This window comes from Hyperolius riggenbachi, chromosome 4 (genome assembly GCF_040937935.1).
Source record: "Hyperolius riggenbachi isolate aHypRig1 chromosome 4, aHypRig1.pri, whole genome shotgun sequence".
Taxonomy (NCBI): Eukaryota; Metazoa; Chordata; class Amphibia; order Anura; family Hyperoliidae; genus Hyperolius; species Hyperolius riggenbachi.
The window spans coordinates 414,633,352-414,658,862 of record NC_090649.1 but is presented as its reverse complement, the minus strand read 5'-3'; the positions used below and the strand labels follow the sequence as shown (position 1 = coordinate 414,658,862).

The 25,511-nt window shown below is 42.4% G+C and overlaps 1 protein-coding gene across 3 annotated transcripts in view; it reads left to right on the top strand.

Annotated features, from left to right (window-relative positions):
* The window catches only part of REL (REL proto-oncogene, NF-kB subunit), a 66,420-nt gene that overhangs the window by 28,164 nt on the left and 12,745 nt on the right, over nucleotides 1-25,511 (top strand). The window contains exons 3-5 of one of the 3 annotated variants that reach the window (XM_068232403.1): nucleotides 817-959; nucleotides 10,144-10,298; nucleotides 12,983-13,074. In XM_068232403.1, coding sequence (XP_068088504.1) covers nucleotides 817-959; nucleotides 10,144-10,298; nucleotides 12,983-13,074 — 390 coding nt within the window. Of the gene's footprint in view, nucleotides 1-816; nucleotides 960-6,659; nucleotides 6,709-10,143; nucleotides 10,299-12,982; nucleotides 13,075-25,511 lie in introns of those variants that run through there. The other 2 variants (XM_068232404.1, XM_068232405.1) reach the window with 2 other exon arrangements.

Genomic DNA, 25,511 nt, shown 5'->3' with positions numbered 1-25,511 from the left:
TCTTCAGAATCCTTCAAATAATAGCAACTTGACAAATTGCACAGTCCCAATCCATAAAGCTCTCCCCTGTATAACAACTCACCCAACCATCTGTCCAGGGCTGGAATTTTGGAAAGGCCACAAAGGCCCAGGCCTTGGGCAGCTGAAAGGGGAGGGGGACAATGGGGAGCAACATATGAAAAAGGAAACTGATGTTCAAGGGAGCTGTTCATGAAAGAGAGGGGCTGCTGTACATGGATGGAATGAGAGGGGAAGACAATGGGAGGGACACTGCTTCACAAGAAAGGAGAGTCAAAACATAGTTTGCCTAGGGGCACAAAAAGTATAAATCCGGCCTTGCGTCTGTTTAGAGTACAGCAGGTGTTGGGGGTATAACTGGCAACAAATGTAAGGGGAGTGAATGGGGCGGGGAAGAGGTGGAAATGGGAGGCTGCTAGGAGGGAACGTTGCAGCATGCCTGCCTCTTCCTTTCTATGAGCTACGTGAAGCATTTTTCCATTTGAAATGTTTGATTCCTTGATACTTTGCACTCTACATCATGATTGCTTTCAGAACTCTCTTAAGCTCAACACACACCATACAATCTTGGTTGTACAGATTTACCAAATCTATGTAGTATAAGCACCAACAGATTGAAAATACCTTGAATGATTTATTGGATAAGCTCTTATACTACATGAAAGTGGTAAGATTGAACAACCAAGATTGTATGGTGTGTGTTGAGCCTTAGAATTGTCCTTATGTAGTGTTGGGTTTAGTGTGGGCTTTCATGTGTTATAGTGCTTCTTTGTGTATTTTGATGTATTTTCATTCTAGGTGGACATGAGCCCTACATAGAAATTTTCGAGCAGCCCCGACAGAGGGGGATGAGGTTCAGATACAAATGTGAAGGTCGATCAGCTGGAAGCATTCTTGGTGAACACAGTGCAGAAAATAACCGCACATACCCGTCCATCCAGGTAGTTATTTTAATTTTAAAAAATTAGGTTTTGGTGTAGTAAGCTAAGATGGTATGTTGTCTCATACCAAGGAATCACCTAGCTTATTGATCTGCAAACTTGGCTCTCCAGCTGTTAAGGAACTACAATGCATTTCCCACAATGCATTCCCACAAAGTCCCACAATGCATTTGCCTTTATGAATTTTGACTGTGGCTGTCAGACTCCTGCAATGCATTGTGGGACTTGTAGTTCCGTAACAGCTGGAGAGCCAAGTTTGCCTATCACTGACCTAGCTTCACAAAGCCATCTCTATACATTGCAAGCATTTCAGTTAGCTGCATTATACTAAAGTCCCAGTGGTTACTCTGTCCTAATTTCTTCTCTCCATGGGCTTGATTCACTAAGACAAATAGCATGCCTTATCAAAGTCAACATGCCTTATCAGAGTAGCATAGCGAGCGCTACGAACTTGTGCCTGCTAATTGGTAATGACGAGAGCTCCACTCGCCCTGCCCTGAGCCCCTGCGGGTTTGTATGCTACTCTGATAAGGCGTGTTAACTTTGATAAGGCATCCTATTTGTCTTAGTGAATCAAGCCGCATATGTTTACCGGGGAAATTGCTTTGCATGGCTCAGCTGCTACTGAGATGGGAGTGATTACCTAGCTGCTATGAATGTATGACAACTTCCCCACAGATGGAAGACTCCCTCCACCCTATAGAATAAATAATGAACGTGTCATTGCGGTAAACCCAGAGAAGTTGTAAAAGTGGAAAAGGAGCAAACGTATAAACCAGTGAGACAGAGAGATAAGGATTCTAATTATGTTTGCAAGGTATTTATTTTTAAGTAAAAGTGATTTTTATGTTTTTCTTGACATCACGATTAGCTACACACCTTAACTTTGTCTCTGTGAAGTCCTATTCCTCAGGTATCCCCACTTACTGCCTATATTGTTAAGACTGTAGAGTCTTAACAAATCAGACTCAATTATAATGGTTTGAGGAGGTGCTACAAACCCCTAGTGTAACCTCCCAAAGGCAGGGCTGTTTTTAGGTAGGGGCCAACTAGGTGTTTTACTGGAATAAAGCTTTGGGATAGTAAAGTGAAAAAATGATTGTAATACAAAGGAAATGCCAGGGAAAGGCTAGAACCAACCCCTTGAAATGACTTAAATTGATGATGATTTGATTTTATAATAAACTAGCTGATGGCCCTGTGTTGCCTGGGTATGTATTTGGCTGGTGTTGGCTCCATCCACTTTTTCTAACCCTAACACACAATTACTCATTTACCTAGTTTGTGAGCTTTGCGCTCTTTGGCATCAATAATTTGCATTGAAATGAAACAAATCTGATTGTCTTTGGCTCCACCCCCTTTTCTGAATTTAAATCCAGTCACCCAATGACCATCTGCACCAGGTATGAGGCTTGTGCCATTAACAGTGCAAGAATGGCAGCAATTAAATATTCCCCTTGAAAATCAATAGGTGAATTTTGATTGGCTTTTGTAGGCTCCACTCACTTTTCTGAAAATTAATCCCTGTGACCCAGTGACCAACTGTGCAAAGTTTGAGAACCCTACAATTAACAGTGTAAGAATGGCTGCAGTTTACATTTCTCAGTGAAATATGTATTTGTCTCCGCCCACTGATAACCCGGCGTTGCCCGCAGGGCTGTGGAGTCGGTACAAAAATCTTCTGACTCCTCAGTTTATGAAACCACGACTCCAACTCCGACTCCGGGTAACCAAAATGGCCCCGACTCCGACTTCTCGACTCCGACTCCTTGGTCTAATATTTAAAGCAGTAGGATCAGCCATACTATGCCAGGGAAAAAAAACACATATATAAGTAGATAAATACTTGATCTACTTACATAACACATGTATTATACTGTCCACGTTTTGATTTCAGTGAATGTTATATAGTAAATTACGAGAATTCTGTTCCTGGTGGGGGCCATGTCTTTTGCCCACAGTTAAGGCTAACTCGTGATGTCATTTCTGCCCTTTACTTTTTTTCTTGTCTCCTCCAATCGCTGAGTCGCCTCAGCCTTGCTTGTAAACACAAGTGAGTAAGCGATTAGGTTTCAGATAAGAAGCTGCCAGGGAAATAAAGGGAAGAGGAGGAATAGATTATAGATAAAAAGAACCCCCAGCATGCAATTCTTTGGCACGACTACTAAAGGGCCAGTGATCCTTAAATATGTGATAACTCCAAATCATAACAGCAGAAAAAGTTTTGAAAGTTTTGAATGCAGGATTAGCATCTTTATCACTTAATACACTCAGACCAGTTGCTGTTGAAATTTGATTTTTATGGTGATGATACCGTTTTAACAGGGGTGTGGATTTTGTACAAAAATCACCCGACTCTGACTCCTCAGTTTACGAAACCACGACTCCGACTCCAACTCCGACTTCGGGTGCCCAAAATTACTCCGACTCCTCGACTCCAAACTCCCGACTCCACAGCCCTGGTTGCCCGGGTATATATTTGGCTGGTGTTGGCTGCACCCACTTTTTCTAACCCTAACACACAATTACTCAATGATCAAGTTTGTGAGCTTTAAGGTCTTTGGCATCAATAATTTGCATTGAAATTAAACAAATCTGATTGGCTGTGGCTTCAACCCTTTTCTGAAGTTGAACCCCAGTTACCCAATGACCAACTGTACCAGGTTTGAGGCTTGTGCCATTAATAGTGCAAGAATGGCAGCAATGAAATCTTCCCCTTGAAAATCAATAGGTGAATTGTGATTGTATCTTGAATAATCCATCCACTTTTCTGAATATTAATCCCAGTTACCCAATGACCAACTGTAGAACGTTTGAGAACCCTACCATAAGCAGTGTAAGAATGGCTGCAGTTTACATTTTCCCAGTGAAATTTGTATTTGCCTACCCCACTTTTTGGTTATGGGGATAAAAAGTATCCTATGTTGTTCCAGGTAATGTACTATGTGTGTCAAATTTAATTCAAATCCATTCAGCCATTGTTGCGTGATTGAGTAACAAACAGCCAAACTTTCACATTTATAATATTAGTAAGATAAAGGAAACTTAAATGATTTATCGCATCTACATGTGGTCAGTTGCAGATGGTATACAACATTTTTTCATTGTGTATTTGCTGATGCTTGTATACGGTACTTGGAGGAGGGAGCAGACAGCAGTGATCAAGCATCACTGTTTACTATGGAAATGAGGGAGAGGCGTGACAATGGGCCTGGTACACCAAAATGTCTAGAAAAGTTCTGACTGCAAGGTGGAAACGGCAATTTTAGCTTACAATGAACAGCCTGGATGTTATGTGGACAGGAAGTGGGGAAACATTTTTCTTGAGTGCCACGCTAACCAGAACTGAAGCAAATATTTTGGTTTGGCTTCATTCTCTAAAATACGTGGACTTGTGCGTATGATATCTTTGTAAGAGCACTTCACCTTATTTACATAGCATATCAGACCTATTGTCAAAGAATATAAAAACTGCCCATACAGCTCAGTACAGAGCTCTATTGTACTGCTGAGTGGGCTGCTTAGACCTACTGATTTTCTGTGAGGGAAGTGTTACAACGCAGTTTAAACCACAGAACACACATACTCATGATATAAACGTGGGATGGAATTACACACGCACACGCGCTGATGTAGCATATTGTCAAGGTACACAGCAAAAATGTTCCGCCTCACTCTGTTTCTCACAGGAAGCCATATGTAGCCACCTGTAGGAAGTCAGCCATGTAGAGGTGGGATGTTTAGCTTATTTATGGCTCCCCCATCTTTGTTTGTATGTCAGGTTTAACCTTTTCCGACATACAGTGGCCTACATACCAAAGGCCTCTATTATTTTCTCCAAACCACAAAGTAACCACACATTTTCTGAAGTTCATTCAGTATATTTGTATATTAGTGCAAATAGCACTATGCAGCATTCAGTAGCTTATAACAACCAACCAACCAAATTTCCATGTTTCATTGCATGGCTACTCCAAATTTGTGAAAACTGATGGGGCTTGCAGGAGAGCGCTCATCTCCGCTCTGATGACGGAGCTCCTCTCCGCTTTCAGTCTCCCAGTGGCGATCGCCGCTCGGAGACTGTTAGACTGCGAAACCGGTCTCCCAGGCTCTGGACTGCACCCCCTCTGCCTGGGCAGCCAATCAGAAGCTACAGTATCCCTGGAACATTAAAGGGAACCTTAACTGAGAGTGACATAGATGTTTCCTTTTAAACAACACCAGTTACCCTGGCAGTCCTGCTGATCTCTGGGTGAATCACATACCTGAAACAAACATGTAGCTAATCCAGTCTGACTTCAGTCAGAGCACCTGATCTGCTTGCTTGTTGAAGGGCTGTGGTGGTTACTGTAGATTTTTTATATAACTTTTTTTCTTTGTTCAATCTTAATACTTACTGGCCTATTCATAACATTTTAGTAAGGATGTAGGTAAAATGTATTTTGCATTTGTAAGCAAATTATTACTGTGTATTTGTGCAGCACTGACTTCTTGTACTATGCTTTACAGAGTTTCTAGTCATATCACTGACTGTTCTTCTGCCTAATACACATGGTATGATTTTCCGTGCGGTAGATGGATCCGATTGATAAAATCCGTCATGTCCGATATTGCTCCCGATCGTTTCTGCGCTCGATTTCTCATAGCAGTGAATGGAAAAAGAAAAGAAAAAAACGAATAAAGATAAAAGAATCGAGCGCAGAATCGTGCGGGGAAAAACTATCGGGTCGCAAAATCGCACGCAAAACCTTACCATGTGTACCCAGCATAAGAGATGCTCACAATCTAATCTTTACCATTGTCACAGTTTGTTTCCTGTCATAGTTTAAGGCCCCGTTTACACTTAATCAGTTGGTACGAGTTTTTTTTTCTTCTCCATAGCAGTGCATTGTGAAAAAGATTTCAGTTAAAACGCGTTAAAGGGGCACTACAGTAAAAAACTGTAAATTTTTAAAATATGTGCAAATATAGACAAATAAGTACATTTTTTTTCCAGAGTAAAATGAGCCATAAATTACTTTTCTCCTATGTTGCTGTCACTTACAGTAGGTTGTAGAAATCTGACAGAAGTGACAGGTTTTGGACTAGTCCATCTCTTTATAGGGAATTCTCAGGGATTTATTTATTTTCAAAAGCACTTAGGGCTGGTGCACACCGAGCGGCTTTTTCCGCGTTTTCAGATCCGCTTGCGGCTGCGGATCTGCTTGGTCAATGTATCTCAATGGGGTGGTGCACACCAGAGCGGCAGGCGTTTTGCAGAAACGAAAAATGCCTGGGTGAGGCATTTTTTGGATTTCGGATGCGTTTCTGCCCCAATGTTAAGTATAGGAAAAACGCAAACCGCTCTGAAAAACGCCTGTTCAGAGCGGTTTTGCAGGCGTTTTTGTTACAGAAGCTGTTCAGTAACAGCTTTACTGTAACAATATATGAAATCTACTATACTGAAAACCGCAGCAGCAATCCGCAAAACGCTAGCAAAACGCCTCATAAAAATAAAAAAAAGCGTTTAAAAATCTGCTAGCGTTTTGCGGATCTGCTAGCGGGTTTTGGTGTGCACCAGCCCTTAGTGAATGGCAGTTACTCTGTCCAACTGCCAAAAAACGGTGTAGGGAGCAGGGTTGCTGGCCAGCATCATTGTTTAAATCTTTTTATAGGGAATATCTTTACAAAGAAGCCTTTCTGAGAATCCCCTATGAAGAGATGGACTAGTCCAAAACCTGTCATTTCTGTCAGATTTCTACTGCCTACTGTAAGTGATAGCATTATAGGAGAAAAGCAATTTATGGCTCATTTTACTCTGGAAAAAACATACTTCTTATTTGTTTATGTTTGCACATATTTTAAATTTTACAATTTTTCGCCATAGTGCCCCTTTAAGTGTGAAAGGTGCCATAGGAAAACACGGGACTTACTTTGAAAATCAGTTGACCTTTCAGTTATAACTGAGAGCAACTGATTAAGTGTAAATACGGCCTAAAGACGCATACACACGCCGGATTCCTGCAAACGACGGGTCGTCAGACCCGCTTGCGAGGCGGCCGTTCTGCCGACAGTTTGTCTGTGTGTACAGTCTGTCCGTAGGCTGATAAGGCTTGTTTTGACAGATCCATTAGGTGGCCCTAATGCCGCATGTCGAGAGTGCTATTCACCACACAACTATGCCATATCACAGAATATAATCATATTTAGTGTCACAAGATACAATCGCATACCTCCCAAATTTGTAATAAGAAAGAGGGACACATAAGCCACACCCTTTCCACACCCCTAATCACGCATACCATAAAGATTTAATAAGAAAAATATGTTGTTTTATAGTTCAAACCACACTGGTCCTTTCTGTCCGTGTCTATTATTCTTCAGAATCTGTATTGTTAAAATCGCACAAAAGTAAACATACCAGTGTGTTAGGGGACATCTCCTATTACCCTCTGTCACAATTTCGCCGCTCCCTGCCACATTAAAAGTAGTCAAAAACAGTGTTTAAAAGTTTGTTTATAAACAAACAAAATGGCCACCAAAACAGGAAGTAGGTTGATGTACAGTATGTCCACACATAGAAAACACATCCATACACAAGCAGGCTGTATACAGCTTTTGTTTTGAATCTCAAGAGATCATTTGTGTGTTTACCTTCTGTCCCCTGCTGCTCTCACCCACTGAATACTAGTGACAGGCTGTGAGGCTGATTGTTTCTTCCTGTCTGTAATTCCTCAGTATGTGTCAGCCCAGCTCCTTTCACAGCCTAACAGAGGAGGATTTTTATCCAGCTCTCTTCTATCACTGATAAGATAGCAGAGACGCTGCTGGCTTATGTAAATAACACACACACTGGAATGTGCATAGAGGGGCCTGGAAAGGGGTGTGCATAAACAGACCAGCACGGAAGAGTTGGCAGCCTTCCAGACACAGGGCGACAAGTCTGACGGGAAAGATACATTGATTTATTACAGAGACAGTGATAGTAGAAAGTGCCAGAGCACATTAGAACAGGTTTAGGAACTTGTAGGATGGTAGAAAAAACGTTGTAATTTTTGTTACAGAGTCTCTTTAACATTTGTATATAAGAAATATATCAATTTAAAGAATGTCAGGGGAAAATGAGTTGAAGTTACCCGGGGCTTCTAATGGTCCCCCACAGACATCCTGTGCCCGCGCACCCACTCACCGATACTCCAGCCCCGCCTCCGGTTCACTTCTGGAATTTCAGACTTTAAAGTCTGAAAACCACTGCGCCTGCATTGCTGTGTCCTCACTCCCGCTGATGGCACCAGGAGCGTACTGTGCAGTCCCAGTATGGTCTGTGCCTGCGCCGTGCGCTCCTGGTGACATCAGGGGAAGCGAGGACACGGCAACGCAGGCACAGTGGTTTTCAGACTTTAAATTCTGAAGTTCCAGAAGTGAACCGGAGGCGGAGCCGGAGCATCGGTGAGTGGCTGCGCGGGCACAGGATGCCTGTGGGGGACCATTAGAAGCCCCGGGTAACTTCAACTCCTTTTCCTCCGACCCCCCCCTACAGTATCCCTTCAAGTAGAAAATACAAATATTTACATAGATCTGTACATCAGTCTTGAAAGAGGGACACATGAGGAAGACAGAGGGACTGTCTCCCCCCAACATATGGACAGGTTGGAGCTATGCAATACTGGTGAGAACCCTGCCTCAGGAAGCTTACAGTATATGCTGCCACGTCAGTATTTACTAGTATGTACCCAAAATCCATTGCCTGCTAAACAGCTGCCTACTGACATTTAACAGTTAACCTTTAAAAGTATGCACACATCATACATATGCTAAATCAACCAGATAGCCTTCTGATGATCATCCAGTTATTACCAATTCTGTATCCCTGTTTGAAAACAGGTGTCCCCAAAGTCAGCGCACTCCTCCTCAGTGATCTGGCTTGTTGGATAATGGTCAGCCATTTTTATTTAAGTATTTATATACCGCCGACATATTACGCAGCGTCGACCTGGCTGGGGTTCAAACCGGGGACCCAGCGTTGCAAGGCGAGAGCGCTAACCACTACGCCACTGTGCTGCCAGCACTACGCCATCAGCTATCAGCAGATCAGCACTAACCACTACGCCACTGTGCTGCCAGCACTACGCCATCAGCTATCAGCAGATCAGCACTTTATAAATGACCAAAAATGATTCTCTACTTTGAAAGTGATTTATTTATTATCCATCATTCATTAGCCATCCATCATTGTGGTTCTAGATCCTCTCTCTCTCCCCCCCCCCATAGGGTAGAGACTCCAGCAGCGTGTCTGTGCAATGATCATTAGTTAATCATCACCCTAAATAATCACATTCAGCTCGCTAAACGTTTAGGGCTTTAGTGCCGTACTTCATACTGTGTGTGTGCTGAACTGCTGATGTCAGTGCAAACAAATAAAAAAGTGAGAACGGAAAATTTTAGAACTAGTTCAGAAAAGGTCTGGGGAGATTAGGAGGAGCGGGTGGGTTTATGTGGATGGGGGCCATTTGGTGGGAGTCATCTTATGCTGTGTGTTTTAAAAATTTTCTGATAAGCAATTAATAAAGTTTTTGTAATTTTTTAGAATTAGATCCGTTTGTATTCAATCAGGTCATACCCCTCCTTTACTCTACTCTATCTCACAGTTTATTTCTAGTTCAGGAAATTCATTTTTAACCCAGTAGCAGCTTCAATAGAGTTATCTTGTTTGAGATAACTGCACTGCTTTTGACCTCAGTCGGTAGAACTCATTGTGCTGTAAATTCTTGGAAATCTTTGATCTCTCTCTACTAGCAGAAAATGTAGAAACTGAAAGCAGAAGTCCTCTGTTATTGTCTCACACTGCCCCCTAGTGACAAGTGGCCATAAATACACATTACAGCAGTACTAATTAGGAGGGAAATGTAACAAATTAAAAAAAAGTACTAAAATAAATTGGCCTGGAGCACTTGCAGACCTATAAATAAATTGAATGCTAAAGTTTTAACATAAGTGGAGTTAAACCCACATTGCAGCAAGTTTATTACCATTATAAGCATGGCTTGTACAAGCCAATATTATAAATGGGGCTAGAATCTGTAGTGCAAGTATTATGCATCTTTTTATCAGTGCATTATTTTAGTTTATTTTACGCACCAATGCATAGAAATCAGTATGTGAAACCATTTGGTAATGAGCTCTTCTTTGACATCTTTTTTTGCAGTTACAGAATTTGAGTTATACGGTGAAAGGCAAAGTCCGAGTCACCTTGGTGACGAAGAATGAACCCTACAGACCACATCCGCATGATCTGGTTGGCAAGGATTGCAGAGATGGATATTACGAAACTGAGTTTGGTGCTGATCGCAGAGTGCTGTGGTGAGTTCTTACTCTCTGCCAGTAAACCAGTCTGTCTTACAACAGGACGCTGTGTCATTTCTTGCTGGCATTTTACACACAGCATTGTGAAATCATGGCTTATCACTATGGTTATATTGCCAAATACAAAACACAACGGACTCTTGTGATGCATCACTCCAGGTCAGCAAGAGAATATGCAAATGTCTTTATGTCCCTGAAAAGCCAAGCATTCACCCAGAATTATAGTACTTGCTAGCTGAAGACCCGGCGTTGCTTAGGTATGTGTTTGGTTGTTATTAGCTCCACCCACTTTTTCTAAACTTGAGACACAGCCACTCAATTACCAAATTTGTGAGATTTGTGGGTCCTTTGTATCAATAATGTGAGAATGGAAGCAGTTTATCAATCAAACAAATCTGATTGGCTGCTGCTCTCCATTTTATGAATTTATACCTCAGTCGCCCAATGACCGACTTGGGGCCTCTGCCATTAACAGTGTAAGGTTTGCAGCATTTTAAATATTCCCTTTCAAAATCAATAGGTGAATTTTGATTGGCTCTTGTAGGCTCCACCCACTTTCCTGAATTTTGATGCCATTTTCAATTTTCTGTTTAATTCACAAAGACAGTGAATATACAGCCATCACCCGGTGTAGGTATCAGGTGTAAGTATAGCTCTCAGGTATAAGTAGCTCTCAGATGCTCACAGCGCTGTAGGGCACACTTGGAAGTGAAAGTGTCTACATTGCAGCCGGGCAGTAAAACACAACGAACAGTCGCCGTTTCGAGCGGTCGCCCACTCTTTGTCGAATACAGTGGCATAATGCCTTCTGAGTTCCTAGCTCCTTGTATACCTCCCCTCCTATCCTACTCACCAATCAAAAAAACAGGTGGACCTGATGGATAACTAGGCAAGTGTGGGGTGGATCCTCCCTCCACAGAATGGGACCTGCCTCCACTCTCTACAGCGCCCAATCAACTGTACCCAAGTTTGAGAACCTTGCTATTAACAGTCTAAGAAAGGCTGAAGTTTACATTTTCCCAAATAAAATCAACAGCTGAAATTTGATTGGCTGGTTTTTGCTCTGCCCACTTTCTCATTTATTTATCTACTGGGGCTGCTTGATAGCCCCCCATCTATATACAGACAAGACAAATAACATTTATATTGCGCTTTTCTCCTGGCGGACTCAAAGCGCCAGAGCAGCAGCCACTAGGGCGCGCTCTATAGGCAGTAGCAGTGTTAGGGAGACTTGCCAAAGGTCTCCTACTGAATAGGTGCCAGCTTACTGAACAGGCAGAGCTGAGATTCTAACTCTGGTCTCCCATGTCAGAGGCAGAGCCCTTAACCATTACACCATACAGGCCTTCATCCTCTCTGCCCGTGCCGCAGTTTCCAGCCGTAAGATCTAACCTCATTAATGGACTACATCTCACAGGGCTGTGGAGTCGGAGCAATTTTGGGCACCCGGAAGTTGGAATTGGAGTCGGATGATTTTTGCACAAAATCCACAGCCCTGGTAAGTATTAGACTAAGGAGTCTGAGTCGAGGAGTCTGAGCCATTTTGGGTACCCGGAGTCGGAGTTGGAATCTGAGTCAGTGGTTTCATAAACTGAGGAGTCGGAGTTGGAGTCAGAAGATTTTTGTACCGACTCCACAGCCCTAACATCTCACAGCATGTGTTGCGGAAACCGGGCCATGTGACATTATCGTGGATACTTCCTCTTGTAGTGCTGCAGCACAGGGACAGAGAAGATGGAGGTCTGCATATAGATAGTTTTACAGAGCAGCTCACTGTAGCTAAGTGATTGCTCGCTGCCTCCCGAAAAGTCCACACTATTTTCAAATCTTCCTTACAGGGAGGTTTGTTTGATGGATTGGTGTATTTTAATGGTAAATTCCGTTAAGTCATGGAGAATGAAAGCAACTAGAATTATTGTAAAGGAATCAAAAGCTGCATTGAATGCAGATTCTAAAACAGTCCTAACTTTCTATTATTACTATGTATTTGTATAGTATTGATGTGTTCCACAACACTTTACTGTCCCTCAGAGGAGCTCTCAGTGCAATTCTTCCCACAGTGATGTCTCCCTACCTCAGTCTAAAACTAAATACCCATGTCACAATTTTTTGAATGATTTTTATTGCGCGACGATCGAATTTCCGCGATCTCGCGACCTGGGCACGATTAGGCGATTGACGCTTTGCAATGCACAGCGATTACGACAGTCACGCCGGATCGGATCTTTAAGATTCCTGACGACTCCCGTGCAAAGTGACGCAATCGTTTGAACTCTTGTTTGCATCCTTTGCATGCCATCACGTATTCCTGCGGGTAGGTAGATGAATGGGGGAACGCTCATTCATCGAGTGGCGGCACTGAGTGTTCCCCGATCCATCTAGAAGTGAGTACGGTGCTTAAGGCCAGTTTTGGGGTAAACCAATTAACTTACCACTATGTTTTTGAAATGTGCTAGGAAACCAGTGCAAACACGGGGAGTACATACAAACTCCATGCAGATAGTGTTCTGGCTGAAATACAAACCCAGGATTCGTAATACTGAACATCAAGAGTGCCATCCACTAAATCACCCCGCCAGCTATTGCATTGCCCTGTCGTCTTGTGAATGTGCCCATCTGCAGTAAAGATACAAATGACTTGACTTATTGGGTGATGCTGAGGTTTGCACTGTCTTCACCAGCTTCCAGAATCTGGGCATTCAGTGTGTTCGGAGAAAAGAAGTACGAGAAGCCATCCAGGCCCGAAAGCTTCGGAACATAAACCCATTTGGTGGTAGGTTCCTTATTTATTTATTTTGTATTATTGGTATTGAAGATGGATGAATACAGTATATTCAAAGCATATGGATTGCATGCATATGGGGTATGGTCAGCTAGCAAAACATCTAAACCAGCAGCCCAATGTCTTGGCCAATTGCTATTCTGCTGGCAAGCAGAAAAGCTTTTGATGACCTTCGGGGGCACTTTCCATCATTCGTCAAATGTGTTGTGTTTCACCCCCTGCAGGGGGACATGGAAGCGCCGTGGGTTGCTGATCCTGGACGCTACATATAGTGTCTAGGATCAAACCAGTCGACAAAAAAATAATGGGATCGAGCATAGTGTTTGCGCACGCTCCCTCCTGGCTTGTCTGCCCAATTCCATTGCTTTTTGCGCATCGATTGAAATCACAATATCGGATTGTTAGTGCATTGAAATAGATTGGGAGGCATTGAACAGTCCAGCGATTCGGGGGCGTGTGACATCTGCTACACACCTTCAATTTTGATTTGCCAATTTTACCACCTACTTGTAGTATGAGGGTCAACAGATTTTGAGTACTAAGAGCAGTAGGTAAACTCTCATACTGCAAGGAGGTGGTGAAATTGGTCTGTGATTTGTCAATAAAAATTGAAGGTGTGTACCGGGTAGCGGTTAGATGCATCTCCATAGGGAGGGTAGCAAGCGCATGCAAGCAGGAATTACTAGAATCATATTGACTCTAATAACCACCAAAGAAAAGGCAGCAACTTATACGGTTACTCAGGTCCCGACGGTCAATTGATCGACAGCTGATTCGGCTGTTCAGTTTTTGGCTGAACTGAACTTTGCATATCTGTTATTTTTTTTTCACCCATTACTTTTTGTTCTCTGGCAGATTTGTTGTGGGCAGAGAAGCAGAAATCAGTTTAGTCTGCCCAGTCTGTGCAGAGATCACTTTCGATTGCTTCCTAGTGCATACAGAAATAATGTGTGCTGCAGCTTTGCTTATATAATATAGTAGTAGTAACTATATGATCTATTGTTCATTATCTCTGTGCTGACTGAGAAGACAGGAAGTTTCAGTTGTTTACTTGATTGCTTCATCAGAAAAAAGTTGTTCACTCCGTTGTTATGTTTTGTGGCAAACCCACAATGCAGTGTAGTTGCTAAGGAAGAGCTGTAACTGGGTGTGCCTGTTTAATACTTTTGTGTAGAGATGAACTTTAAATCCGACTAAGCATACAAACAGCCTCTGAAACCTAACTAATCAAAGCTGACATATTTAGGAATATTTATTTTCCTTTAAACAATACCAGTTGCCTGGCAGTCCTGCTGATTTTTCATGCATCAATAGTGTCTGGCTTACACACCTGAAACAAGCATGCCGCAAATCCAGTCAGCCATAGACTCTGAACAAGCATGCAGATCAGGGGGCTGATTCACAAAGGTTACTTATTTTTCACCTTAACTGTAAGGAGTGCTAATGCATGAGATAAACAAATAAGGATAGATAATTCATGAGATAAATAGATAAGGAGAGCTAAACCATGAGTTATGTCAAATAAGGAGAGCTAAACCATGAGTTATGTCAAATAAGGAGAGCTAAACCATGAGTTAAGTTAGATAAGGAAAGATAAATTGTGAGCTAATAAATAAGGTGAGATAATTTAACAGAAAAGCTTTGTGAATCAGGCCCACATGTTTCTGACTGTAGTCTAATGGTGGCCACACACTATACAATAAAATGATCCGATTTTACAGTAATTCGATAAAAACGATCGGCTCTCCCAAAACAATCGAAAGCTTTTTTTCAATCGACTGAAAAATCCAATCGGATTTCCCGTTTTCTTCGATTTTTTTTATCGATCCGGAATGCCAGAAATGTTTCTTCAATCTTGGTAAAGATTGTATGGTGTGTGTTAAATTGTTAATTTATTAATATACACACCCTAGCAATTTTGTCCAAATTTCCAATAATTTTTATCATAATTGGGGAAAAATTTAACTTACATGTGTGGTACATTGGTCATATTTTTGAAATGTTAAAATCAGTCAGAAAAATTGATTGCAATTCTTAAATTGAACAGATATTCAAAAAATTGTATGGTGTGTGGCCACCTTTATGGTGATCATACATCTAGCAATGATGGGCAGATTCGACCAAGAGACAGATCTTTCTCTGATCGGAGATAGATCTGTCAGTTGTCCATACACCGCAGGCCGATTCTTGACCGATATATTTTTTTTTACGCATGAAATCTTGCGGGAATCGGCCTTGTGACTCTGCCCCCGGCCACTGTCCCACTAATGTTTTATTTGCCCCCTGGTGCTCCTTGTAGTTATGCTTTGCTTGTCACGACGCGCATGCTCTCACCATTCTCCTACTTTCGCATTTGCGCCCCCATGTGGTTGCCAGAATTATAGCACATGGGGCGCGTATCATCGCCACATAGTAAAACGCCAGTAGTTACGTGGGGCCAGAATGCTGAAGTATGGCAGGCGTGGTGGACACCAGTGGGTGGCATGACTGGTGACATATAACTGCATGGGGGGGCACATAAAACATTAAGGGGGACAGCGGCCGGAGGTTTCCGTTGCCTGATTATCGCACCCTGTAACCATTGTGCACATCAAGCATGGCAGCCCAACATCTTGCAGCATGTCCGATCGAAACATGCAACCAATTTAGGCCTGAAATTGGTCGCACTGTTGATCAGGCATGCTCTTGGCCACACCAATTTTCATCCGATTCAGTTTTAATAATTGAATCGGATGGTTGACTGGCCGCCAAGTCGTCTAATGTATGGCCACTTTAAGAGTATTAGAGGGGTTGATAATGTACTGCTTCTTGTGCCTATAAATCTGGCACTGGGTACCCGCATTACTGAGGATGAGGCGCCCGTTTTAGTGAAAGACTTTTATGTAATCGGAATTTAGCGCAGAAATACATTTGAAATTCTTGGTAAACTAAGTATTTTTTGGTATAGAACTATATTTCTACTAAAAAGGCATTTTAAATGGGCCTTTGCTAACCGCTGTTTATGTGTAAAAGGAAGTGAAAGTGTACAGCTGTAATTGTACTCAGAATGACTGAGGTATGTATAACCACCACACAGACATTACACAGAAAAAGTGAGCAGTTCCTGTGATGTGTGAGGCTGGGCTCAGTTTATTTTTGGGCTGTGCAATGAGAGGAAGGAGTGTTAGCTGTTACATTCTAGGAGGTTATCTGTCTATCTGGTGTCCTTATGGCTGGGATTCCAGTCACAGCAGCTCCGTGTGGCTGTATGAGTAAGGGCTTGTTTCCACTGTTGCGACGCGATTTCGGCCGCATTCCGACGCTTGTAAAAACGCATGCGGATGCGTTTCCACATGCGTTTTTACCTGCGATTTCGCCTGCGATTTCGCATGGCAGGGTGCCATGCGAAATTAACCATGACACTGCCAGGGCTAAATAAAATTGAAAAAGGTGCGAAATCGCACGCGAAATCGCGGGTAAAAACGCATGTAACAAACGCATGCGTTTTTACTATTAAATACATTAGCGGCGATTCGCACGGATTCCCGACGCAGGCGAAATCGTTGGCTCTTTTGTGCGTTTTTTTCACGCTGAAAAAAACGCACCTCAACAACGCTACAGTGGAAACAGGCCCATCCACTTGTATTACATGTGCGGATCTGCATGCGTTGGACGCATGCAGATTCGCGATAGTGGAAACGAGCCCTAAAGGGGCCCATACACTCAGCCGATTTTCTGGCCGACCGATCGATCCCGATCGATCGATCGATTGATCAATTAAAAATCGGTTGGCCAATCGACCGATCGATGGCCGATTTCGATGGATTTCGATGGATTTCCATCGAACTGGCAGGGTGGAAAATTTAGGTCGATCTGATGAGATTGCTTATCAGTTTGCATTTCCTTAATGGAAATCTGATGGCAAAAAAATGTCATCAGATCGAATTTCAATAGATTTCAACCTGAAATCTATTGGAATTCTATCCTGGTAAAAAATGTTCTAAAAACGCATCAGATAGATCATCAGATGCATTTCTTATCTATCTGCTGCCAATCTGAAGAGTGTATGGGCACCTTAACCTTATAAGAGGGACATTCCCTCTCCTGGAAACAAATCGCCCATCCCTCCTATCTCTACTCTATTATTATCTATTATATCTGTTGCTGATAATAGAATATTGGTAATGTTGCAGCTATTCTACTATCACCTCATCTTATCTAAGCTAATACTAACTTCCCCCTATCTATGCCTAAAGGTGGCCATAGATTTGCAGCAAATTCGACCATCAGATAGATTTCTGTCAGATGCCAGTCAATGTGAATCTGACTGGAATCTATCTGATGTGTGCCACACACTAGGAACAGATTTCCAATAGATTTCAGAATAGATTTCCAATAAATTTCAGAATGCCACACTCGGCTGTCCCTCAGAGCGGCTCTATTGTGTGTCCCTCTCATAGTCTGATGCCTGTGAGAGGCGGCGAGAAGGGCCGATCGCCATCCTATGGTGATTTAGGACGGCACAGGGGGGAGGGAGGGAAAAGCCTCCCTTTTTGTTTTTTATAAAAACAAAAAAAATCGCAGCAGAGATCAGAGACCTCTGACAGAGTGTCCTATTAAAGGAATACTGTAGGGGTTCGGGGGAAAATGAGTTGAACTTACCCGGGGCTTCTAATGGTCCCCCGCAGACATCCTGTGCCCACGCAGCCACTCACCGATGCTCCGGCCCCGCCTCCAGTTCACTTCTGGAATTTCTGACTTTAAAGTCTGAAAACCACTGCGCCTGCGTTGCCGTATCCTCGCTCCCGCTGGTGTCACCAGGAGCGTACTGCGCAGGCACAGACCATACTAGGCCTGCGCAGTACGCTCCTGGTGACATCAGCGGGAGCGAGGACACGACAACACAGGCGCAGTGGTTTTCAGACTTTAAAGTCAGAAATTCCAGAAGTGAACTGGAGGCGGGGCCGGAACATCGGTGAGTGGCTGCGTGGGCACAGGATGTCTGCGGGGGACCATTACAAGCCCCGGGTAAGTTCAACTCATTTTCCCCCGACCCCCTTAGGGCTCATTTCCACTATCGCGAATTCGCATGCGTTTTTCGCATGCAAATTCGCATAGCAATACAAGTGAATGGGACTGTTTCCACTTGTCAGGATTCCTGTGCGTTTTTCTGTGCAGAAAAAATTCGGATGGCAGAGCCATCAGAATTCGCATACCGCATACCGCTATGCGAATCGCATACAATGCATTTAATAGGAAATTCGCATGCGGTTTGGGTATGCGAATTTTCATGCGAATTTTCATGCGAATTCGCATAGAAACAATGGAAAAAGCACACCAGCACTGCCATGGTTAAATTCGCATACATCGTCATCCATGCGAATTCGCATGCGACTTCGCATGAAAATTCGCATACACCCGCATGCGAAATTCGCATCCGCATGCGAATTTTTACCGCGGCGATTCGCACCGCACAAGTGGAAATGCAGCCTCACAGTATTCCTTTAAGGATACTAAAAGAAGGTGAAAAGAATTTGTGTGCTGAGTTGTAGGGCTGTGTAGCACCCTAACTAAGCTGCACAACCATATGTAATGAAAAATGGCCTGATCACTAGGTGGGTGTGCCTGAGGTCCTGATGAAGTGCTTAAAGAGGAACTGTAGTAAAAATAACTTAATGAATAAAATTGCTTATTTTTTTTACAATATTCATTTTTAAATCATTTAGCCAGTGTTTAGCCATTGTAAAATCTCTCCTCACCGTGATTTACTTTCTGAAATCACAAGCGGGCGACATCTATAGCTCTGCCAGATGCAGCTCTGTGGAATGTTTGTTTCTGAGAAGTTCAAAGCCAGTGAAAATAATTATTTATTTTATTTATTTATTGTATTTATAAAGCGCCAACATATTACGCAGCGCTGGACATTAGTTTAGGTTACAGACAATATTTAGGGGTGACAAACAGCAATATGACAATACGGGAATACAAGAAAGACCAGATCACGCAGCACAGTATGAGTACAAGGTAATGCTTATGCTTCATACACACTTGAGATAAAAGTCTTTGGAAAATGCAAGATCACAGACCAATTTTACCCCCTTCCATGTAGTATGAGAGCCATACTCTACACAGTCTATTCTATGGAGCTGCACTCCCCATCATTAAAAATCTTTGCAAGATGCTGCACACAAAGATGCCCGTACACACTCCAAAGATCATTATCTGCAAAAGATCTGTTCCTGCAAAATATCCATTCCTGCAAAATGCATTCATAGTCTATGAGATCTGCAGATCATCATACACACCTTGTTTAACAGACTTCATCTGCATATCTGGCAATCATCTGCAGATCTGAAAATCCATCCTGGTGGATCTGATCTGCAGATGATTGTCTGTTAAACCAAGTGTGTATGAGGATCTGCAGATATCATAGACTATGAATGCATTTTGCAGGAATGGATCTTTTGCAGGAACAGAACTTTTGCAGATAATGATCTTTTGAATGTGTACGGGCATCTTTGTGTGCAGCATCTTGCAAAGATTTTATCTGATGGGGAGTGCAGCTCCTTAGAATAGACTGTGTAGAGTATGGCTCTCATACTACATGGAAGGGGGTAAAATTGGTCTGTGATCTTTCATTTTCCAAAGACTTTTATCTCAAGTGTATATGAAGCATAAGTCAGTCACTGGATGGAGCAAGGAGATTAGGAAAGTTAAGGCTCATACACACATCAGACCATAGTCTTTGGAAAATGAAAGATCACAGTCCAATTTTACCCCCTTCCATGTAGTATGAGAGCTATACCTACACAGTCTATTCTATGGAGCTGAACTCCCCATCAGACAGAAATCTTTGCAAGATGCTGCACACACAGATGCTGTACACATTCAACAGATCAGTATCTGCAAAAGATCTGTTCCTGCAAAAGATTCGTTCCTGCAAAATGCATTCATAGTCTATGATATCTGCAGATCATCATACACACCTTGTTTAACAGACATTCATCTGCAGATCAGATCCACCAGGATGGATCTTCAGCTCTGCAGATGATTGTCTGATCTGCAGATGAATGTCAGTTAAACAAGGTGTGTATGATGATCTGCAGATCTCATAGACTATGAATGCATATTGCAGGAACGGATCTTTGGCAGGAACAGATCTTTTGCAAATACTGATCTTTTGTGTCTGTACAGCATCTGTGTGCAGCATCTTGCAAAGATTTCTGTCTGATGGGGAGTTCAGCTCCATAGAATAGACTGTGAGGCTAGAAACCCACTAGGAGAGCTTTTCTGAGCGCTTTGTGATTTGAAAAGCTCTAGCTAATGTAATGCTATGGGTGTGATCCCACTAGAGTGATGTGATTTTATAAAAATCCCCCATAGCATTACATAAGCAAGAGCTTTTTCAAATCACTCACACTTAGAAAGCGCTCCCAGTGGGTTTCTGGCCTGAAGGTATGGCTCTCATACTACATGAAGGGTGGTAAGATTGGTCTGTGATCTTTCATTTTCAAAAGACTATGGTCTGATGTGTGTATGTGGCCTAAGGTTCACTCAAATGCATAGCATGGGTTCACAGTAATATAGGTGCATGATCAGGTAGGACACAAAAGGAGGACTAATGCAAGGTCTCCCAGAATGCCCTGGGAGGAGAATTCCCCATAGCTAAACAGCCTAGGCTAAGCATCACTGGGAGGGTGGTGCTATATACCAATATACAGCAATTTACAGTATAAATATAGGAAGTGAAACCAGAAAACCTACTGTAAAAGTGGGTTTCCTGAATAATTTACTACATTCTACTATAGGTCACTACAGTGCCTCTTTAAGACTATGACTGACTATTAGTCATGTGATGTTTTGATGTGTTTTATATATTCCCCTTCCTTATTACTGGAAGTCATATTATTAGCTATGTTTTAATTACTGTTTATCACATTGGAAACTCCTAATGCTTATTGTGCCAGGAAGAGCGTTGGCCATTTGCACATAAATAAGTCTCAGTGGTGGTTTTCCTCACATGACCAGGAGATGTAGTGTCAGATGTCCACTGCTTGCTCCACTGATGTGTTTCCTGGTTTCAGCGGAACACTATTTTCTGTAGAAATGCAGTATTGAAAACCCTTCACCACCAGACATACTGCTGTGTGTCGCTCAGTCCTTTCCTTTATCAGTCTTCTAGTTCCTGTTTCCCTGCACCTATTTTAAGTGTGCTCGATATAACGTATTTTTTTTTCCACTCAGTGGTTGGCAGCAAGTTCTGTACAGAACACTCATCATGCTGGATAGTCCATTGTATTCAGATGCCAAAGGCTTACAATGATACCACTGTATGCTATATTTAAAGTGGACCTGAACTCTTGCACAGGACAGAAGGAACAAATCTAGATATGCACCCTGTAGGTATTTAGAGAATTTAGCTGGTCTTATTCCCCCTCATCTGTGATTAATCACAAGTTTTAATTTGATACCTCAGCTTTGTCAGCTGACTGCCTTGGCAGAGAGCTAATTGGTAAACACAGGATGTTAAAGGACAGCTTAAAGGGGAACTTCAGCCTAAACAAACATACTGCCATTAAGTTACATTAGTTATGTTAATTAGAATAGATAGGTAATATAATCTCTTACCCACCCCGTTTTAAAATAACAGGCAAATGTTTGTGATTCATGGGGGCTGCCATCTTTGTCATGGGGGCAGCCATCTTTTTGGTTGAAAGGAGGTGACAAGGAGCAGGAGACACAGTTCCGACTATCCTGTGTCCTGATTACCCCTCCCAGCTGCACATGCTAGGCTTCAAATGTCAAATTCAAAATGTAAAAAAAAAAAAAAAAAATGCACCAAAACAGCAGAAAGAGAACAACAAAATCAGAAATCCCATCATGCTTTGCACAGCATCAGGGGAAAAAAGCCCGGGCAGTTTTCTTCTGTGCAGCTAAAAATGAGGTTTGTATAAGAGAAACAAAGTTCTGATGCTGTGAAACTGTTAAAGAAACACAAAGCCTTTTCAGTGCTGCTGAGTCGATTTTTAGTTTGGATGTTCACTTTAAGTGAGAGTGATATAGAGGCTGCCATATTTATTTCCCTTTAAGCAATACAAGTTGCCTGGCTATCCTGCTGATCCTCTGCCTTTAATACTCTTAGCCATAGACCCTGAACAAGCATATGCAGTTTGCTGTCTATGAGCCTGGTTGTGGGAAATGATGGCTTTTTCCAACTGCCAAGCAATGCAATAAATATCTCCCTTTGTGCATAGAACTCTCAGTAAACAAACATTCTGCACAGATCATCTGACTGAACTAAAGATGTCACCGACTGTGATACATTTCAGAATGCAAATAAGGAAGAGGATTTTACAATGGGCAAACACTGAGTTAATAATCTTAACATTTTAAACAATAAGCCACTATATTAATTACTAGTAAAAAGGCCAGTCCACAGTCACTCCATCCCCCCCCCCCCCCCATTGCAACGCACACACAGAAGAGTCCCGCTCGCCCATTCCCCACCGCTGTCCGACGTATATGCACATGGGGAGATGTTGCTTGCTTGGCAGTTGGAAAAAGCTGTTTTTTTCCCACAATGCAATGAGGTTCACAGACCGCAAACTGTCAGGTCTGGAAGCAGGGAAACAGGAGGGCACAGGGTTTTATTGTATAGGATGTTACTTTCACTGCAGTTCTTCTTTTAAATAATGTAATAAAAAAGTGCTTCATTTTTACAATAATTATGTATAAATTATTTAAGTTCAACACACACCATACAATCTTGGTTGTACAGATTTACCAAATCTATGTAGTATAAGGGCCAACAGATTGAAAATACCCTGAATGATTGATTGGATAAGCTCTTATACTACATAGATTTGGTAAATCTGTACAACCAAGATTGTATGGTGTGTGTTGAGCCTAAGTCAGTGTTTGCTCATTGTAAAATCTTTGCTCTCCTTGATTTACATTCTGACATTTATCACATGGTGGCATTTTTACTGCTGGCAGGTGGTGTCAGTGGAAGGGGAGATGCTGCTTGCTATTTTGGCTGTTGGAAACAGCTGTAAACAGCAATTTCCCACAATGCAATGAGGTTCGCAGACAGTCAACTGTCAGTACCATGGTCCTGACATCACATTGTGGGAGGGGTTTCACCACAATATTACTCATACAGACCCCCCCCCCCCCCCCTCTCCCCCCCCAAACCCTGATTGGGAGAAGTTCAATTCTTGGTTATGGTTATTCTTTAAGTCAGTACGATACTTTGATTGTAAGATTGAAGAGCAGTAATTTGTACTAAACTCTGTAAGACCTAGCAACCAATCACATTTGTTAATGTAGTTTTATTTCTGAAATATGAGTTTATTAGTTACTTTAGGCTGCAGCTCGGTTAATACAGTAGTAATACAAAGAGTTATAATAAAGTTATGTTTTGTTTATATTACATTATTTTAACCACTTAAGTACCAGTGGTCTCTACCCCCTTAAGGACCAGAGACCGCTGGTACAATAACGACGAAATACAGACGAATCGCCGCATACACCCGCTGCAACCGACATCCAAGCCGCACGCCGGGATCCTCAGGACACCCACTCTGCCGTCTCTATGATGGCAGAGCCATGTGAGTCGGTGAGGAGCCGCTTTCATTGGCTTCTGACCGTGTCTATCAATGTAAGCCTATGGGAGTTGCTTACATTGATAGAATGGCCAAGAGTCAATAAAATCAGCTCCTGACCGGCTTACAGGGCTCTGCTGTCATAGAGACAGGCAGAGCGATTGAGCTGTGACGGGAGACAGTGGCAAGATTGGCGGGAGCGTCAAACGGCAGATGTGTGCTGTGGCGGTGAATTGAAATCAAAACACGGCGTAGATTTCAATTAGACTCCGTAACAAAATATTGAGCCTTATTTCTTCTATCCTAAGTTCCTATAGCTGTTCTAATGTGCTCTGTCTTACTGCAGCCTTTCCTAGTTGCACATTGGCTGTGTAATCTCTGTTATATGATCTAATCTTCTCTCCTCTGTCGGGTCTGTCGGGCTCAGGCAGTCAGGCTGGAATGTGCTGTGCTGCTTGTGATTGGATAGAACCTATACACACCCACTCCAGACCCCCTGCACACTCTGTATGACTCACACACTGAGCTACTCTCAGCCTATCACTTGCTATGTCTTTTGTTTGTAAACACTGCATAAAACTGGCAATTACAAGCCAGGATTGCAGCAGGGAGTGGCAGAAACAGCACAGAGGGGCCCAGGAGAACATAATGAATAGAATGGTATGCTTTTTTTTGTAAGAATTTTACAGTACAGATTCTGTTTAAGTAGTTAAACTATAATTTGTGGAAGATCAAGGCTTTAATTCCAGTCTAGTTTGTAAATGAGTTTCTTTTTCTCCAACTCGCCCCAGCCTTTTGCCATGTAGCAGGTGTGGGCAATACCACTCACTACATTTGTGCAGGAAATAAATTGCTTTAGAAGTCATGAAGTTATACATGTTTAATTTTTGCATCGCTAGCTGTAGATCTGAACCGCTGGCATCGATTGATGGAACTCACAGTGCTGAGGGAGGAACATCTAGTGGGCTGTCTGCCTACAATGCAAGCCTACAATCACTATTGTGGTAACAGCAGCTCTGCTAAAACCACAAGCTCTACTTCCTCGCTGCCATGATACTCAATGGTTCAGAAGTAAACAATTGAAACTATTTTCTTCTTGTACACCTACAGACTTGAGATTTGTAGGCAACAAAGGTTCAAGTGGCTTTTGTGTAAAAGCAGAGGAGTTAAAACAGATATAAATAGAAACATGCTCTTTTTAAGCAAGTTGGTAGGAAATACAAAAGCAGAATGATGTCTTCTTGGCGCAGATCTTTGTAACCGTGTCTGACAACTGGAAAATAAGAATGAACAGAAAATTCAGAATTAGGATTGTTTTTTATTGTCCAAATGTGTTATTTATTTAGCAAACGCATTGAAAGGACACGGCACTCAGAGGCTGTATGCAGCAAGAAGCTATATTTGAGCAAGTGGACACACACTACATGTTTCTCAGGTGTGACACACCTGAGGAAGGGCTCCACCCGAAACATGTAGTGTGTGTCCACTTAGCTCCAATACAGCTTGTTGCTGCATACAGCCTCTGAGTGCTGTGTCCTTTCTTTGCTTTTGCTCATTGGAGTAACAGGAGTGGTGTACCTGTTAGATGCTGGTCACCGTCTGGCCGGATATTTGCCGGTTACTTACCCAAGGTTTGGAGTCCTTCTCTAATCCAGTGTCTTACACTGTACGGTCACATAAAACTCTGGCACTCCTGTGTAATAGTGTCACTGTTCCCATTGTTACCCATTACTATTGTTGTCTGGTTGTTCATTTAAGAGAGGTCTTATCCCAAAACTGCAAAATGGTTGTTGTGTAACAAAGATCCAGTGATTTAGAGGGAAGGAAAATGGCAATTGTGACTGC